This window comes from Gouania willdenowi, chromosome 17 (assembly GCF_900634775.1).
Source record: "Gouania willdenowi chromosome 17, fGouWil2.1, whole genome shotgun sequence".
Classification (NCBI taxonomy): domain Eukaryota; kingdom Metazoa; phylum Chordata; class Actinopteri; order Blenniiformes; family Gobiesocidae; genus Gouania; species Gouania willdenowi.
Window position 1 is genome coordinate 23,492,896 of NC_041060.1, and position 20,539 is coordinate 23,513,434.

At 38.0% G+C, this 20,539-nt stretch overlaps 1 protein-coding gene across 8 annotated transcripts in view; it reads left to right on the forward strand.

Annotated features, from left to right (window-relative positions):
• The window catches only part of st18 (ST18 C2H2C-type zinc finger transcription factor), a 65,150-nt gene that overhangs the window by 16,718 nt on the left and 27,893 nt on the right, over positions 1 to 20,539 (forward strand). For 7 of the 8 annotated variants that reach the window (XM_028473446.1, XM_028473451.1, XM_028473453.1 and 4 more), the window contains exons 2-8: positions 5,139 to 5,254; positions 7,083 to 7,125; positions 7,221 to 7,251; positions 7,965 to 8,122; positions 12,647 to 13,144; positions 16,924 to 17,058; positions 20,422 to 20,512. In XM_028473446.1, the coding sequence (XP_028329247.1) occupies positions 7,083 to 7,125; positions 7,221 to 7,251; positions 7,965 to 8,122; positions 12,647 to 13,144; positions 16,924 to 17,058; positions 20,422 to 20,512 (956 nt within the window). In that variant the 5' untranslated portion in view covers positions 5,139 to 5,254. The remainder of the gene's footprint in view (positions 1 to 5,138; positions 5,255 to 7,082; positions 7,126 to 7,220; positions 7,252 to 7,964; positions 8,123 to 12,646; positions 13,145 to 16,923; positions 17,059 to 20,421; positions 20,513 to 20,539) is intronic. The other variant, XM_028473449.1, reaches the window with a different exon arrangement.

Here is a 20,539-nt window from a genome sequence, read left to right on the forward strand (position 1 = left end):
GGAAGGAACTCCATACTAGTGACCAGTCCCTCATGTTTTGGGTTAGCTTAGCACGTAGCAGCGCTGGCTGAGCAGGGTCAAAGGATAAAGGGGCGGGGCCTTGTTATCAGGTTGATTTATTCCTTTGGTTTGTTCAGTTCTGTAAGAAAAAAAATACTTATTTGATCTCTTTTTTTGAGTGTTTTGTTGTTTACTGTTGTTTTGTGAATTTCTTTGTATTTTGTTTTGTTGCTTTGTTTCATGTTCAGTTTGTTTCTGGTGATTCTTTAGTGTAATCTTTTAGCTTTTTGTGTGTTTTTTGAGTCACTGTGTATTTTTTCTGGTTGTTTTGTGTATTATTGAATGCTTGTGTTTTTGTTGACTTTTTTTTGTGTACTTTTCTAGTCATTTTGTGTACGTGTTTTATTGTCTTTGTAGTGATTGTGTGCATTTCAGTGCCCTTTTGGGGATTCTTTAGTGTAACTTTGTGATTTTGTGCTTTGGTGGAGCAGGGTCAAAGGTTAAAGCTTTGATATTTGGTGGACCTATTGGTAAAGAAATGCAGATGAAACTTCTCGTACGTCACTGAGGACACAGACGGTCAGAACCGTAGAAGCTGTTCTCCGTCAGCGTTTAAAGGTTTGGTGTCGCTGCTTTCATCGCGGCGGTCCGAATGATGTCCGCCTCCTCGGTCTGGTGTCTCTAATTGGATTGAAAATCACAAATAAAGCGTGGATCGTCTTTCATTGGCCCGCAGAAGCGTGGTCAGAGAGAGAAGTCGGCTCTGATGTCAGAATAAACGACACACACTCGGCCCACCGTGTCTTCAGGTTCCAGGTGAACCCAATTTAGAGGGAAGGCCGAGTGCTGACTTTGGAGGCGGATGAGAAGCGGCGGGACTTACCTTCTGCAAAGGTGTCGTCATCTGAGCGTTTGAAGACGGGCTCCAGTGACACATTTCCCCAGTAGTGATGCCATCGGAGCTAATCGGCGAAGCCATCGCATCCTAATTGTGTGTGAAGAACTCGGCGAGCTTTCATTTCCAGCCTCTGTGTCTTAGAGGAGCCGTGAAGATGCCAACGCTGTGAAAGTCCTCTCTGGCAAAAGGCACAAACGTTCGTTTGGCCGTCGGGGTAGCTGTGAGGCTGTTACATCTCAGATGGCAGTTGACTCTGAGTCCCAGTGTGTGTGTGTGTGTGTGTGTGTGTGTGCGGGTAGGATGCTCACAAAGTGCTGGCACGGCCTCCTTCCTCTGAAGAGTCTGAAGGACAAACTCTCATTAAAGGCCAGCACTCTGTTGCAAACACACAACTTCCTCAAACACGAAGAAAATACACAATTTCACTCCTTGATGCTTCATACTTTGTTTGCAATGTTTAAAAAAAAAAAAAAAAAAAAAAATTTTATATTAAAATTTTTACAAAACATAAAATAGGAGACCTGAAAAAGTACACCAAAGCTTCTATTCTGAAATACAGACTTAACAGGAAAAACAAAAATATTTAATTTATTTTATTCTAAAAATGTTTCTCGCAGGCCAGCACTCATTGTTTACATAATTTACAGACACCAGTGCATGAATAAGCCTTTATTTATTTATAAATGTGTTTGTTTGTGTACATTTTACAGTGATTGTGTGCATTTTTTCTGTTTTGTGTTCTGTGAGCTGGAGTTTTGTTTTCCCTATTCCTAAATTAAAAGTGAAAAAGGAGTGAAAATGACAACATTAATTATTTTTCTGATATCCAGGCTTTGTGTTTGTGTGTATTTCTCATGTTGTTTTGTGTTCTCTGAGGTTTTGTTGTGTTATTAAATTAGAAAATGGAGAAAAAAATGTGATTTTAATAACATTTAAGATTTTATTCTGAAAATTGATGGCAAAAGCCTATAGTTTGGTTTTTTTTTTACTTTTATTTTGAAAGTATAATTAGAACGCTAATAAAAAGTTGTAACTTTGAAAAACACTGAGAATTATCCATGTAATGAAAAAACAATAAGATGATAACATGCACACCAGTAAAACTATAAACACAAACTGGTACGACTTCTCAATGTATTAAAAACCATTCACAACATTACATGATTACTATTTGAACTATAACACTTAGACCAGAAGCCAGTCACACGATAACATGATATAACACCAGTGGAACAGTAACACCAACTGAGCCTGAAAATGTTTAAGAAGCCAATCACAGGATACCATGATCACCAGTCGAACCATAACACTCACTGGTACCAATGCTTAATGTGCCAAAAACCAGTCACAAAATAACATAATCACTAGCTGAGCTGCAACAACAGCTGGTACAAGGACTAATTCAATCAGAAAACAATCACAAAATAACAGGATCACCAGTTGAACCATGACACTAACTGGTAAAAATGCTTAATGTGCCAAAAACCAGTCACAAGATAACATAATCACTAGTTGTGCCTTTACAACAACTGGTACGAGAACTTGATTAGTCAGAAAACAGTTACAAGATAACATAATCACCAGTCGAACCATAACACCAATTGGTGCACATGATGCGTTAGTCAAAACCAGTCACAGGATGAATTGATCAGCAGTCAAACCGTAACACCTATTGGTACCAATGATCAAAGGGTCAGAAACCAGTCCCAAAATAACATGATCACTAGCAGCTACTACTAGCATAAAGATCTCATAATCACAAGTCTAAACACCAACTGGTACGAGTGCAAAGTTTCAGGAACCATTCACGAGATATGATGGTCACTAATCAAACCACAACACCAAATGATACAAATGCTCAGTGTGTGAGAATGCAGCTACAAGGTAACACTATCACCAGTCGAGCTGTAACACCAACTGGTATGAGCGCGGTTATTGGTTTCTGTCAGGTCTGGAGTAAACTCTCCTCCTGCTGTGATTTATCTGTAGGATTTAAGGTAGAAACTCCTCCATGTTTTTATTTATTGGTATTGAAGACGAAGACTTTCTTCAGTTTGGCTCGTGACTTGCTGCTTGGAGTTGACGTCGGGTCCTGAAACCGGAGCAGTTGGGAATCACTGATCTCGTTCACACTCAGAAGTTGGTGCCTCCACGCACCAAAGTGTCAGTGTTTGTATAGGATCTCACACATGAAGCCGTCTGCTCTGTGTTGCCAGATACACAGAAACTGTCAAAAATCTGCCCCCTAAAGGTCATCTTTTTATCACACTACACCAAACCTGGCAACCCTTAGTGTGGAGCAATTGTCTCTCCTTTTTATGTTGTAATGTTTCTGACCTAAAGACCTGTAATTATACATAGTATATATATATATATATATATATATATATATATATATATATATATATATATGATAAAAAAATAAAATAATGGTAATATGAAAATGAGTCAAATGAAAAACTTCAAAATAATTTCCTCATTATTTGACATGTATTTTTAATTTAATTGTATTAAATAAAAAACAATAAGAAAATGTACAGTATTTTATCAACATATATATATATGTATATATATATATATATATATATATATATATATATATATATATATATATAATCTGGTATTGATGATACTCAGTTTCACTTCAAAATGAATTAAAACCCTAAAAATGAAAGTTTTCTTTGTAATATTTATAATTGTGATAAAATAATACAATAATAGTAGTCAGTCAAAGGCCACCATTAAATAAATGCAAAAAACATCATTAATATCCATAAAAATAAGAAACGATATCATACTGTGATTTCATTGTATAGAATAAAGATATAGTAATGATAGTAATAATGTAAGGAGTGTGAGGGGTATTTCCTGGGCGTGTAAATAAAGGTAAAAGCCTTCCTGTGTGCAGACTGAAGCCGAGCCTTGGCTGGCCTGCTATCACAGTGTAATTGGCAGTAATCAGGTCTGTTTGCTGCTGATAAAAGCTGCTGAACGTTTCAGCCTCTTTGTGTGATGACTCAATTATTCCAGAAGTGTCTCATCAAACCCCAAACATCAGCTGCTCCAATAAATAAGGAGCAAAGTCGCTGCAGGCGCATCATTCAGCCCCTAATTAAATCCACTATGTGTGTGTGTGTGTGTGTGTGTGTGTGTGTGTGTGTGTGATAAAGGGGTTTGCACACATTGACCTTGTACAGAACTCCTATAATTCAAAGTGATACTGCTGAGGAAAGGTTAAGAGTGTGTGTGCGCATGTATTTTTTTTTTTTACGTGTGTCTTTGCTTGTGTGTGTAGATGTGATTTAGTGTTTGTCTGTGTGTGCGCGCCTTTCTTTTTATTTGTGTGTGTTTGCACATGTGTGAGTGTAGTTGTGCACGTGTGTGTATGTGTGTGTGTGTGTGTACGCGAATGTGTGCATGTGTAATCATAGTAAAGCAATAATGTAATCCTGACAGTTGCTGCTGCTGCTGTGTGTGTGTGTGTGTGTGTGTGCGCGCGTTCCCTCGCTGTCATTAGCATATGAATAAAGTCTTGGTACAATGTGGGCTGGTTCATCATCTGCTGAATCATATGCGCACACACACACACACGCACACACACACACTCCCCCACTTTGATAGTCAGTTTATGGTTGAGATGCTGTCAGAGCTTTATAAGATGTTGTGTGTGTGTGTGTGTGTGTGTGTGTCTGTGTATTTGTATTAATTACAAACCAATTGACCTCTGAACTACGACCTTTGACCTTTAGTCAGTGTACTGCTCAGGCTCTCAGTTAATCATCATATTTCAATCTCATTGAATGGTTTTCTTTCTTTTCAGATTGTGTTTGTCTGACTGTTTTACTGTGACAGTACCTTTTGATTTACTTTTAATCTATATTTATATATTCTATATATTTTTATATTTCATCTTGATTTAGTCTTTTGACTAAAATGCAACATAGTTTATTGAGAATTTGGTCATCAGGGTTATTTCACTAAAGGACATTTTGTTGTTTATGCATTTTTAAAAATTCAATTACCATTGATCAACCTGATATGGGATGGTATTCATGTTTTAACAGAGAGTTGATGTGATCAATGTGTAATAGTTTTTATTAGTTGACAAAAATATCCATATATTATAAAAAAAAAAAAAAATGTGTTAGTGTTGTTATCATCACTTAAAAAAATGTAGTCAACAAAAACTATGACCAAACCACTGTCCCTTCATCGAATTGTGCGAATGTTTCTGTTGCAGACGATGTGTCACTGCTCCGTGTCCTGAGATCAGACAGTAGTGAACGTAGTGGACGGTGAACACAGCGGTGGGAATTCTGAATCTTCTCCTGCAGAGAACCTGCAAACTCTTGGCAGGTAACACACACACAAAAAGAGATTTTTTAGGTTTGCATGTTCTCACCACGTCATTGGCTGCAATTTTAACCAACTTTTTCTCATCAAGTGATCAAACAAGCCGAAAACTTTCCAGTCAATTCATTTCTCCCAGAGAGATTGCGTGAAAGTAGCGTCAAAAAAGGTAGAACTGAAACATTGTGGTGAAGGAACGCGGACTGAAGTGTACAGACAACCAGCGTCAATCTCCTTCAATGTATTTCACAGCTCAGTTTGATGTGGTTTTTGCAAAATCTTGCAAAATGTTCCCTGAAAATCAAATAAAATTTAAAAAAAAAACATATATATAATGTTAGATAGGGCTGGGTAAAAAATTGATTTAATCGATTTATCGTATTTGTAGATAAAAACTATTTTTATGGAGCAAATTCGAGTTTAAAAAAAAAACGTTTTAATTTTTTTTTTTTTTTTTGGCGTTCCATCCTTGTGGGTTACCGTAGCGCGATGTGAGCCAGCCCCCTCTTTGTTTACATGTGTTTACCCTTTGAGTAGCTATATTTATGCCACAGGCATGTTTCTTAGCTGACATGCTAAGGGAAGAGTTTATTATTTTTTTAATTGTAATGTTATATGTTATAAAATATGTAGTTATCTGATTTCTTAATCAGAAAATTGAAGCTACTGTGAAGTTGCTGTTGCACTTTTGCTTAAACCTTGGTTAAAGCTTGAAATAGTTGAATGACAGAACCTCATTTACTTTTTATTTTAGGATTGATCTATGCATTTTAACTCTTGAGGACAATCACAGCAATAAAGTTGCATTTTTGACAATATATCTGATGTCTGCTGACATTTTTAAGTGCATTGAAACTCGAAACTCAAATTTTTCTTTAAAAAATCTGAGATTTTTTTCTTTGACAAAATTGCCCAGCCCTAATGTTAGATCACACAAGCACAAGCTGCAGAACTAAAAGGTATCAGGACACGCAAAAATAATTGAATAGTATTTTACATTTTTCTGTATGTTTGTGAAAATGCATGAAAATAAGTTAAATGTTATCTAATTTCTACATTCAAGCTTTTTACTGGCTAATTTGTGTATCTGTGTGTGTGTGTGTGTGTGTGTGTGTGTGTGTGTGTAAAATGGGGACCTTGTACCCCTTTTGCTGTTGAAGCAAACCTATGCAAGCAGAGTGAGAACAGGCAAACTACACATAGAAAGGTCCAACTTTCACTTTGGAAATAAACTCGGCCCTTTGTGAGCACATGCACGTACGCACACACGTACGCGCGCGCAAACCTTATCTGTGTTTCAGGACTTGTTTGTGTGGATGCTCTGCAGTAATCAAAAGTAATGAAGCCATTATGAGGCGGAGCTGCGACGGCGCAGCGTGACATTAAGGGGGCGCCACATAAAGGGTTTATTAAAGGGAATTAAGGTCCATCAGCGACACACCTGCTCCCCCATTACACATGTATGACAGGTCAGTGGCTTCAATCACAGCCCACAGCCCAAACATCACCAGCCGCTGCTCTGTGACTCGCAGGTTTCACTGGCCGCCACCGCCATCAGCCGCCATAATTAGCTCTAATAGGTTTGGTTTGGGATCGGCAGCCTGAGAGGGACCATGTGACCAAACACACACACCATGTCCACTTTACTGCCATTACACACCATCAACACATTTATATCCAGAAACTTTTAGAGCACAGGGTAACATGTGGGAAAGCCAGCGGGAATGATTGTGCTTTTGTTTGGAAAGGCATTTTTTCATGCTGAGTATGCAATGTGTGCGTGCGTGCATGTGTGTGTGTGATTTGAGTCCTGACCTGACGTCTGTATTCACAGATGGACTCTGAGGGTGAAGATCAGAGCCTGAACAGCAGCTCAGGTGATGAGTACACACACACACACACACACACACGGTTCTGAATTTGTGATGAGGAGGAAGCATGACCTTTAACCTGTGTATCGTTTGTTTGGCAGGATCAACTGATGCCATGGCAGACGCTCCTAGGTAAACACACACGTAAACACACTCGGAGGTCCCCACTAAGGATGTACCACGCACGTAGTCTACATAAATAACCGTAATGAATCATATGCTAATTCAGTCCCCACATACAAACACAACTGGACAAGCACACACTGATCAAGTCCTCACATTGTAACAAATCACACACTGACTGAGTCAGAGAGGCACATACAGTACATACAGTCCCCATATTCAGACATACTGGACAAACTCGTGCTAACAGTCCCCACATACAAAATCAGACACAGTATATCACTGACCAAGTCCCTGCATATGAACAAATCAGACAAAACACACACTAAATGGATCTCCACATTACAAATAATTTGCTCAATAACACACAAACAAAGTCACCCAAGCACACTTTAACCCAGGCCCCAAATCTAAATAAAAACAGACAAACACACACTAACTAAGTCCCCACAAATGAAGGAACTCAGACATTCACACATCCTAAACTGGTATGGTTGACTTAAAATAACAAAGTTCACAGACTACAGAAAGCGTTTAGGTTTCCAAACAACATCAATAATGGTCTGAGACATCCCAGTGATGGTGATTTGTATGAAATGGTAAATACACTTTCCTCTGAAACTGATGTGGAAGGAGCAGAGAGGAGTCACTGTAAAGGAAGCAGAGGCAGAGGTTAAAGATGCCATAAAGCTTTAGCTTTGCACTCTCTGCTTTATGTGCAGCCCGTATGGGTCGACCTCCAGGAAGAGGAGTGCTCAGGATGGGCTGCACGGCGCTCCAGTTAACAAGAGGAAGTCCCTGCTGATGAAGCCGAGGCACTACAGTCCCGGCGAGGCGTGCGAGGACAAAGGCAGCGCGGCGTGCGGCGACGCTCCAGCAGGTAAACAGATGTCCTGTTGTTCTGCCTGCAAGGACTCACAATGGCTGCTGAATTTTAAAAGCCCATCTGGTGCATTCATGGCGTCCCCTCAATGTGCTCGTCCACGCGGGTGCGTCTCACCTCCACTACTGAAAGTTTGGGTACCCAGCAAGCAAAGGCCTGATCTGATGGGAAGCAGCAGCTGGAAGCCCATAAAGAGAGGCCTGTGCTCACAGCAGGGGGCACAAAGTTAGCTCTACTTTTACTCTGAGTGTAATATTAAATGAAATACATATTATTATAAATATTAAAGTTGTAAAAACAGCCTCTTTATGGGAAACATCATGAACGTGAGGATTTTTTTTTTTTTTATGTTTGGTCACTTGTAAATATTCTAAGAATAAACAGAAAAAAGCATATTTTTAAATCTTGAAAATAATTTGTTTCGAAAAATGGTTAAAGAAAGAAAGAAAGAAAGAAAGAAAGAAAGAAGGTAATTTCAAATCGTATGAAAGCAATAGCCATATCATTTATTTATTTTTTTTAAAGTAAAGAAAATGTTAAAAGTGGCTTTTAGACAATCAACAACATTGGGAAGAAATTGTGAAAAAAATATTTTAATTGGAAAATTTTTACCGACTTGATATAAATTGGTTCACGTATGGTTGAAGAAATTATTTTAAAAGTGGGAGAAAAAAAATCATAAGAAACCAGTTTAGGACATGGAGGGACCAACTGGGCGGTGGATGCTCGGTTAGATTGAAGTATGGAAATACCAACAAAGGGCCTGATAGAAAAGAAGAAAGATGCTGAAATGTGTTTTACACTCTGTCAGATGAACTTTAATACGCAGAAAAAAGAAGTTTTCACTCACTCATCAAGTCTCGAGCTTCCTCTAGTTTGTGTGTGTGTGTGTGTGTGTGTGTGTGTGTGTGTGTGTGTGTGTGTGTGTGTGTGATAGAGAGAGAGTGAGAGAGGTGTAAGTCCCTCTAATGAAGTGGGTTTGTTGCGTTTTGGCCACAGCAGGCCGACGATTCAGTGTATTTTTAACGACGTAACCAAGCAACAAACGTAATTGTCCCTTTGAAAAAGCTTTTGTTGGGCCCTCCAACACAGTCTAATACATAATTAGGCATAATGTCCATAGCTCATTATCGTACACACACACACACACACAAGCACGTGTGTGTTTAAAAGGAGTGCTGAGTGAGTTTATCTGTTTCCCTCTTCATATTACATCACAATTATCAGAGTAATTTACTGTGCATCACCGGCTCAGCCTTTGTGCTGCTCTATCACCGTCACACATACACACACACACACACACACATTGCTCCCATTGTCAGGGCGTATGTGTAGAAACACTGGCAGGCCGCATTTGTGCGCCGTTGCAACAAAAAGGAGGAAAATAAGAGGCTCAGCTGCAGCCAAATGCAGAGCTGCTAATGGCTGTGCTGGAGTCTAGCATCATTGCCTGTTCCAGCACACACACACACACACACACACACACACACACACACACACAGGGTTGTCCATCACATACGACCGACCCAGTTTGATCTGAAGTGAGACCAGAAAACAATCCACTTTTTATGGATTGTGAATCTAAAATGTTATTAAAAAAAATGTTTTTTCAAAATTATTTAAATATCATTATCAAAACAAAAAACTATATTTTGCCCTTCTCTGTGTGATAGCTGTATGTGTTCCTTTTATTAAGATTTTAAATTGAAAGGAAAATCATAAAAACTTTTTTTTAACTTAAACAATGTTTGAATTATGAAGTGATTGTCAAAAATCTTAAAAAATAAAAAAAAAATACATATTTATACAAATATTTTTGAAAAATTGCTTTTGAAAAAAAAAACAGCAGTAGCAAAAAGATAAGAAACTTAGAAAATAAAAAGAAAAGAAAAGAAAAGAAAAAAGAAAAATATATATATTTTTAAACAAAAAAAATATTAAAAAAAATGCCACTAAAACTAAATCCTAATTTTTATGTTTTATGGAGAAATAGCAAATTAGACACTGTTGTGCAATAGTTTAGTAACTTATGATATATAAGTAAAGCAAATAGTCACAGATATCACTCCCTCCAGGATTTGACATTTGATATTTGCAAAAAAAAACCCAAAAAACTTAAGAATTACGCGTGAGTTTTTCTAGGAATGTGCTACTGTGACCAGGTTGATTGCTCTGCTTATCATGGGGAGAATCTGTGAATTTGGACAGACTGAGACTTCTACAGCTTATGTACAACAATGCAGTATTTTTTAAAGAGGGACTCCATCCATATCACAGGTAAACTGACATTTTGGGACTCCCATTTGACTTACTTCACAACCAGTGCAGCTCCACTGATGAGTATTTGTGTGTGTGTGTGTGTGTGTGTGTGTGTGTACATGCGTGTGGGGGGTGGAGGTTATAAAGCTCTTTAGGGGATGAGCTCCGGCTCTCTCCTCTGATTCTCACAAATGGTCCGCTGGTGGATGGGATCCAGGTTTTGGCGTGGACGCTGCTGTGAGGCCACTTAAAGGGATAAAAGCCTGATGCTGAGCAAAGGCTTTAGAGGCTGGAGAAGTTTGGAGGGATCATCTACTGGATCAAAGCAGATGATCGGCTGATCACGTCTGACGGTTGGTGATCAGGGTGATGTGCGTGACACAAGACTGATCAGCCCTAACATTATGACCACCTGTTTTAGATTCTGTGGCTGTAAGATTAAAACAAGTTTCCCTGCCCACAAATAATGTAATTATACTAATGATGCAGAATATATGATCGAGCTATTCTAGCCCAATCCACAAATAAATGAATAAAAAGAAAGATAAATAAAATATTTAAAACAGTTTTACAAGATAAGGAAATGAAAGATAAGGAAAAAGAATTAAAGCATAGCATATGTGAGAAAAATAAATAAATAAATGATAAGAATAGAAGTAGGTAAGGCACGACGATGCATCAAAAAGGTGAAAAAATATAAGGACGATAAGATAGAGGAAAAAGAAAAGAGGAAAATAAAGGACAATATTAAAAATATTATATAAGGTAAAATGGTGAAAAGCAAGAGAAGAGGAAAGATAACACAAAAAGGCCAGAATATGGACGATGAAATACATTAGGAAAAGAAGAAAGAGAAAATAGATGAGAAAATACAAAATTACAAGAAAACTGAACAAAAGAAAATAAGGGATGGAAAAAAGAAAAGGTGGTAGAAAAAAAGACAAGAATGGACAAGATAAGAAAATGAAAGACAAAATACATTTCCGAAACATAAAAGAAAACATTGGAAGGAACAGGAAAAGGAAAGTAAAGATAGGGGAAAAAAAGGGAAGAAAAGAAACGATTTCAAAAGCATTAAAAATGAAAAAAAAGAAGAAATTAGAAAAAGAAAGATTGTAAAATATGAAAAACAATGAGCAAAGGTGAGATAATGTTAGAAAACGCAAGATAAAAAAATAAAAGAACACATTGGAAAAGAGAGAATGTAAAGAGCATATATGAACAGGTGTCATAGTTTAAGAAAAAAGAAAAGAAAAGAAAATGAAATTGAATAAAGGAAAAGATTATAATTGTTCAGCAGCCTCCCATTTGTCCTGTTGGAGGATTTATCACAGATACATTTCTAGAGAAAACACAAACCATTAGTAAATCACCCAATAACCCAGTTCCAGATACCTCAGTCCCTCCAAACTCACTAAGTCAATTAAACAATGAACAGTTTGCAGAGACAATAATCCAACAAAATTCCCATAAGTTACATTGCTATTCAAGAGAAATTCATCACTAAAATGTGGAATTTTGAAATTGAAAATGCTGGAGGTACTGATATTAACTTTAATGCATCATACGTGGCTCATCTTCATCCCCCCCCCAATTAAAATGATTTGGATGGCCTGGTCTAAAGTACCAGTTGGTGAAACTCATTCAGACTCACTGTGACCCAAGGATTTAGTTACTCTGACCTTAATGATTCACAGCAACAGCACGAATGGAGACCGTACAGCTGTGGCTTATCATTTCCTTTCCTTCATCTGTGTTTTTGTTTCTGCTCGAAGATGTTTTCATCTTTATGTTTCATACGAGCAACAGTCACATCCGTTTGGTTTCCCCAGCCTGTTATTAAACACAATGTTCTGCCCCATGTTTAAGGATTTATTGGTTTTCAGGGTTTTAAAAATGTTCCATCTTCACTGTGTTGTTGTGTCACACAAATTGTGTTCTCAGATGTGTGTATCTGAGGACTACACACACACACACATACACACACACACCTAATGACACTCATGTCCATAAATCCGCTCCTAATCCTAGCCTTTAATGAAACGCCCGTTCCTTGTTGTCAGGTGGATGTTGGAGGTGTTTGGCCATTTTTGTTCTCGAGAAATTATCTGAAAATGTTGTAAAATTGCATTTTCTGCTGCAGCATGTGTTTTCTAATCCTCTGTGTGTTAAAAACATGTTTTTTTTTGGTGACAGATTTTGTAAAACCCTAACAGGATCAGCAGCAAGAGATGCACTAAGTATCTATTTCTTCTGTTTCAGATGAAAACATGGCGGAGGTGACATCTGAGGGCTCTCCTCACTGGGTTCAGGATGCTTCTGAGACCTTGATGGAGGGAGAGGTGGAGGAGGACACGAGCCAAGGCCGGTCTAGTGAAGTGTCCACGCCTCGGACTCCAGAATGGGAGGATTTACCCAATGGCAGTGTTTCGGAGGAGCTCAATAGGAGCATCAAAGAGGAGCCCCACATGGAGGCGGGTTTTCTCCCTCCTGAAGCTCTGAGGTACTGTCCAGATGAGGCCGAGTCCGAGGAGAGGCCGGTGCGGCTGGAGAACTGGGCCCTGGGCCTGCAGGAGGCCAGTCGAGGCCGAGCTAGCCTGAGTCTGCTGGAGCAGGCCTTTGCGCTGCAGACTGAGCAGCGGCAGGTTCTCCACGCCTACCGTCAGATGGACCGCTTCCTGCTGGAGCAGATGACCAATGACCGGCGCCACCAACGCCTGCTGGACATGGAGGGCCGGCTCAGCTACCACGGAGGGAAAGGTATAGTCTGGAAACACTCTCATTGATTGGCAACTGAAATAACTAGAGCTGGTCGGGTAATAAACGATCCAAGTTAAAGAGTCAAATCTTTGCACTGAATCAAGACTCATAGAACTTCTGAGTTCCCTGACAGGCTTCTGCTGCTGACTACAGCAAATAATGTTAAGTCAGAAAATCCACCATAAACACAGTGGGCTTAATGGATTCAGGTTAATTTAATCACTGACAGAATCCCAGAAACACCATTACCACCAGAAACAGTCAGGCCTCAATGGTGTTAAAGCACTGCTAACCCGGGTCTTTCAACCAGTCCTATACCTGGGCCATTTGAGTCTGATGTACAACATCAAAGTACCAACATTATTCTGTTTGTGTCTGTGTTTTTTTCTATTTCTGGTAAATTCAATTGACTTTATGGGTCTGAGTTATTCTCAGTCACTCACTAAATTGCATCAGTTCTTTCCAGACATTTGAATCTTCCCTCACCAGCGCGCTTACGCTATGAATTTATTCATTTTTTACCCTCAACTTTAATTTTTTATTTTAATTTTACTAATCTATAACCCTGTGATAAGTTATAAAACTTTTGAGTTCTCACTTTTTTCAGGGATTCCTCTAGCCAGATCGTATAACCGGATCATTTGTATCCTGAATGTTCTCAGTGGTTAATCTGGGAATCTCTCAGTAAATCGATTCATCTGTTGTGTACTCACCAACCGCAGCCTTTAAAAGGATTCAGTGCAAAGATTCAAGTCTTCTCTGGATCCTTCATTAAATGACCAACTCCGAGCACACAGCATAGGTTGTTTAGTATGCTGAAATTATTAGTTTTTTGTTTAGTGATAGTTCTGGGATTGACCAAGGAGAATCAGTTTCAAGAGGGGAAATTAAAATGTGGGCCAAATCCATCCCCATATCCAACAGGCAATATGACTAAATGTGTGATTTGTATTCTATCGCGCTCTATTAATAAATGATAAATATCAGGATTCATTACAATATCATGTTTATTAGTCTTAGTTTGAGCCTAAAGAGAAACCATACCTCTGTGTCGTGTGAGCTTTTCTAAGTTAACGCCATCAGTCGGCTTTGCTCCCGAAACGCTCAGGAGAATAACAGAAGAGAACGCACACGAGGAAATCCTCTTAGGGACTAAAAACATTTTGGCAGAAAGTGAAGTCGGACACAAACAGCAGAATAAAGGCCGGTCAAATTCCCTGATGGAACAGCTACTTCTGGGAATATTGGATTGGGATGTGAGCGAACTGGATGTTTAACCAGCAGCATAAGTCTTAAATCCTTGGTAAGCAGCGCTCGTGTTTCGATTCTTCAAATGACCACGGCTCATAATGTAATCCTGAGTGTAATCTTTGGATAGAAGTGCATTAAGAAGTGAGCGGCAAACTGCAGCCTTAACTAAAACCGCAGATTAATACATGCTTTTTGTACTTCGACTCTCCAGCTTTGCACGATATTCCCTCTGCAACCTGCAGGACAAAGGCAGCACTCAGGGCTCTTTACTACACATGCACTATATAATCCTGACCAATCAATCAGACTGTCACATACAAAGACACATTAGGGAATGAAAATACCTTTGGGGTTCCACAAGGATCCGTCCTAGGACCAGAGTTATGGTCTTCCTTTAATCATTTGTAGGGCATTACTGTATTGATTCTCACATCTAGTTTTTTGCAGATAAAATGTTTTTTTTTTTTGTCTGTATTTTTTTCAACACATCTATACACACATGTATAGACAGAGCCGATTTTGCGTTTCAAAAATGTCCTCGTCCTTTCGTCTCTGTTTCATCAGCATCCCTACTCAGATGTCATTACTGGCTATCAAAATTGATATATACATATGCTGTATATTAGGGGTGTGTATTGCCTGGCATCTGGCAATATGATTCGTATCCCGATACATGGGTCACGATACGATATATATCCCGATATTAAAGTATAAGGCAATTATTGCTATTTTTTTTTTTAAATATATGACTTAAGCAACTAATCTGTAAATGTGTACACCTTCATGAGAACATTATGTATGAAATATATTTTATTGGCATATTTTACACTCAAAACATTGGCCTTAACATGTCATGTGCCAACAACTTAAAATAAAAAAAATAACATACAATCTGCCTGTGGCTTTTTAACCAACTTTGACTTTAGTGAAACATGACTTTAGTGCAACTTAACTGAGGTATTTGCCTAGAACAATAAATAAATGCAGAAAGTTAGTACTTTCTTTTTAGATTTTATTGAAAAAACACAAGCTGGTCAACATGCCCAGGTTTCAGAGCACTTCTTTGTGCAGTTACAATGTCTCCTGCAGTGGAAAAGACTTTCCTGGATAAATAACGGTAAAAAAAACAAAGAACAAAAAAAAAAAAAATGATATAGATGCATTTTGAATCGATCCGAGAATCGCAAAAAGTAATATTGCGATATATATATATATATATATCATGTAATATCGCGATATATATATATATAAATATATAAATAAATGTATAAATATATATATTCGAGGTAAACGGTAAATGGAATGGACTTGATTTATATAGCACTTTATCACCACACTGAAGCAGTCTCAAAGCGCTTTACATATCAGCTCATTCACCCAATCACTCTCACATTCACACAACAGTGGGACAGGACTGCCATGCAAGGCGCTAGTCGACCACTGGGAGCAACTTAGGGTTCAGTGTCTTGCCCAAGGACACTTCGACACATAGTCAGGTACTGGGATCGAACCCCCAACCTCTCGATCAGAAGACGACCCACCACCACCTGAGCCGAGGTGTTGGAAAAAAAAGGGATTTGGCGATATATCGCGATATTATATTTGTTACTATTGCAACAACACATCATCATGAGGGTAAAACTAACCTGCTCATGTATATACACAGTATATAAATTTGAAATTTTTCCTCTGTAGAAGTGGGCCAAAAGCAGGCATGTCCGTCCGCTTACTACACGTGTCGCTAAACCCATTTTCCGGCCAAAAATTATTTTTGAAATGCGTGATGTCCCAAAACATGTAGGTGAGGGTATATTCTGTGTTGCAGATGCAAGACGGTTACGTCACAAATAAAGAAACAACGGAACACATTTGATTCTGTTAATGACATGCTTAGAATAAGTAAGAATATAAGTGATGAATGCATTGCAGCCGACTTACTGCAGTACAATGCTTTTTGGGAATACCTTACGTATCTTTTAGATGGTATAGGAAGAACTATACTGCCGAGAGCTGTGGTTCAAATAAATGTATTTGCCTTTAGTGAACAAAACTATATTATACACATTTTCTGAAAAACAAACAAACTCTCATTTATAATTTCAAATACCATATATTCTGTTGAGAAGATTTATTACAGAATGTGGGTGTTATTACATAATGAAGTGAAAATTTAAAAGTTATTACAAAATGCTTTGTTTGTGCAAAGGAAGTTAAGGTCATTTGAGAGGATTCTAGTGAGGTTAAACCATGGAAGTCACAACAAAAATATAACCCAATCAAGCATATTAAAGAGACTGAACAAAGGGCCAACACTGTATGTCTGCTACCAATTCTGTGCCTCCACTCCCCCTCCCTCTCGACCTGATTTGCCTCAGGTGTTCAGAAGGTACCAGCCATAGCAGTGCAAAAGATTTTCTGAATATATTTGTTAAATTTCAAATTTAAAATGATTTATTATGTGGTTTATTATGTGGTTATCAAAACTTGACCTATTCCTTAGTGTCTCCGCTGTGTTTGTTCCTCTGCAGACTCTCCGCGCACAGACAGGAAGGACATCAAGTGTCCGACCCCAGGATGTGACGGTACTGGACATGTTACAGGTCTTTATCCTCATCACCGTAGCCTGTCCGGATGTCCACACAAAGTCAGAGTCCCACCAGAGAGTGAGTCGCACGCTCACAAACACATCTAGCAGCTTTACCCAGGTCAAACCAACACAGTATCAAACACAGCACTGTTACCACAGCAACCAGCTTTGCTGACAGTACTAGGTTTCCAGTTTCAATGGTCACCACTTAAACCATAACATTGGCTGAAATCTCAAACCACATTCTGGCACCACAGAAAATGGTATTAACAAGCCCTGGATCAAAGAGCTTGTGAAAATGTCAGGAAAATGACATGTCATTTTTCGTGGGTGGCAACACGATTTCCTGCAGGGAATGACTTTTTCTCGTGCTGCTTGGTATGAAATGTTTACTTGCTGTGTGACATGAATTTTGGTGGAGCTGCTGGGAACGATTTATCATCTTAACCATCACCATTACCCTAACCCAAACCCTGAATGAAATGTTGTAGGATGTGTTTGTCAGAAATAAGTTTCAATCAAAACAAGTTGGTTTGAAAGTTGTACCCAGCAGCACAAAAAAAATGTGTTGGCACACACAAACATAAAAACATTCCTTCTCTTAGTAACAGTGTCACATTTCCATTGGAGATCATGTTTTGTTAACCCTTTGTTTCCAACCACAGACAGAGCTGTAGTCTCTGTTGTGTCACCATACCGTACCAATATGGCTCAGGAATTTATGTACTGCCACTTTATTAAATAGCCCTTCCCCTGACCAGATCAGGCATTACGTCACATTTCAAACCAGTGCAAATAAATATAATGAAATACCAAGCAAATAAACAACCTTTACCGGTGAGGAACATGTGGACCCTTTAAAATAGTAGTATGAAATGTAGTTTTTTTTTACTAATAGTGTGTCTGTATTTGTACTCTCAAACAACAGAGTAAACATGTTGGTTACAAGAAAAGTTTAAACATTTTTAAAGGTTTTTTTTTTTTTTTACTTTAAAACATGAAGGTAAATGTACTTTATGATATTTGCCAGGCACAACTTTAGTCTTTAATAAAGAGTGTAAAGTCATTAGTTTTTCAGATTCACAATAAATAAATAAACATCTGTCAGATTAAACAGACCTTTTCCTTGCTAGTTTAAAGTTTCTGAGCCTAAATAAATAAATCATAAAGAGATATACTGTATATTATATATCTATATTGTTTCCTTCAAGGCCTGTGGGAATATCTTGCAACATTTCTGAATATCCCTGACACGACGCAGCCTTTTAATAGATGGATTTCTGCAACTGTGGTCGGACAAACACAGATTCCTGAAGAAAGCCAGTGTTGGTGCCACCAAACGGACGTGTCTTCAGTACACAGTGAAATCCTCTTAGCGCCGAGTCCAAAGACAAACAGCTCGCTTCAAAGACCGCCAATAACTTTTCAAACACACCCCCAGGATTTCCCGACGCAGCATTTCCTCCTTGCCGCCGATTGTTGAGTCGTTCCGAGTTGACTCCACAAACAGTGGACATTAAAGAGCGTGACGTGACAAAAGGAACAGAAACAGTAATTAACTTCTCAAACGGCACGCGCCGCTGCAGCTGTGAGTAAATCAAAGGCCGCTGTGCCGTCTTTTCACAACCACCAACTAATTGGAGAACAGAAGTTTGTGCTGCTTGTGTAGTTTGTTTACATACGTATCCACAATGTCTGCAGGATCGGCCTCTCATGTCTAAACACTTTCACTCAAAAAAAAACTCACACAATACCCAAACCACACCGAAGGAATCCAACACTTTCTGCTTTTACAGCAGATAAACATACATCACATATAATGATAATCATATAACGCCAGGTTACAATGACAACAAGAATTAAAAAAAAAAAAAAACTTACAAATTCCTTCCCCGGAAAAAAACAACATAAAACTAGAAAAGCACTGGGAGAGCGTAGACTTCTGCCAAGCAGCTCATTTCCACCCATATTATGATTTCCACCCTTTTTTGTCTTCCTACATTGATTTTATATAGACCATTAGACTAATTGATAATCAAAACATACCTTTAGCATTTGAAATCACAGTGATATTATTAATTGTCAAATAGTTATTAAAAGTTCTTTATTTACAAAATTGGCCATCTTTTTAACGGTACTGTGGTCTTGCGTATGCTCGTCCAGATGACGACATCAAACATCTTCTATGTTCTAATAGAACATCCATAGATGGCATCATCAGTGTTCTGAGAGAACCTATGGCATCATCAACAAGAAGTTCCACAGTGTGGATGGGAAAAAAAAAAAATATATATATATATATATATATATATATATATATATATATTTGTTAAAAATCAATTTAAAATGCTTTCCAAAATAACCATAGAAACACAAAAGACCACAAAACACACTATTGTTTTATATAGGGTTCTATTGTTTTGTATATTATTGTATTATTATTATTCTATATTTGTATTGTTTTGTACATATTCTAGTTATAATACTGGTGTTTTTTATTTTTATTCTTTTATACTATTCATCTTTACTCCATTCATTCTTTAAGGACTTAACGGGGGACATGGGGACGTTATTTTGTTATGTACATGTTCATGCACATGATGACAATTAAAAGTTTTTGAATCCTTAAAAATGCCAAAACACAAGCAATAACACACATGACAACAAAAACACACAAACTGACTTCAAAATTGCACAACACATTCACCGTCTGCAATTCTGTTAAGACATTTGTCATACTTCTCATATCTACGTGAAAAACCACAAATACACAAAATGACTTAAACAAGACACAAAACAATCTCAAGACTACAATAAAAAAAACACACAATAAAAGGACACAAAATGACAGAGATAATACAAAAATACACAAAATGACAATGAACAACATCAAGGTTACAGAAAAAAATCCACTTAGGAGACAAAATGACATTAATAATACAACTCCAAAGAGATTAGCAACAATAAAAAATAACCAAAAGGACACAAAATATCAACAAAAACATACAAGATTACGCACAAAAACTTAAAAAAAATTATGTCAAGAAAAAAAACTCAAAACGACAGAAACACAGACGACAAACACACAAAACATTGTTAATATCACACACAAAAAAATCCAATTAAGAAAAAAAAACCTGCATAAAACATACCAAAAACATACAAAACAACTACAAAAAACTACAAAAATACCACACAAATTGATAATAAAAATACAAAAGACACCAATTAACAGTTTTCTGTCTTGTTGGCCACTAAAACAGTTTGAACAATTAGTCCTGATGACATACTTCCACCTCTTTACCCTGTAACCCTGCTCAGCCTGTGCTGCTATGTGCTAAGCTAACCCAAACATGTGAGACTGGTATAGAGTTCCTTCCCCGTCAGGTAAAATAATGATTAGAAGATCATATACTGCTGCTCTCTGTCCCCCCTGCAGTCCTTGCCATGCACGAGAATGTCCTAAAGTGTCCAACGCCTGGCTGCACTGGTAGAGGACATGTCAACAGCAACCGCAACACGCACCGGAGGTACACACACGTCTCACACACGCACAC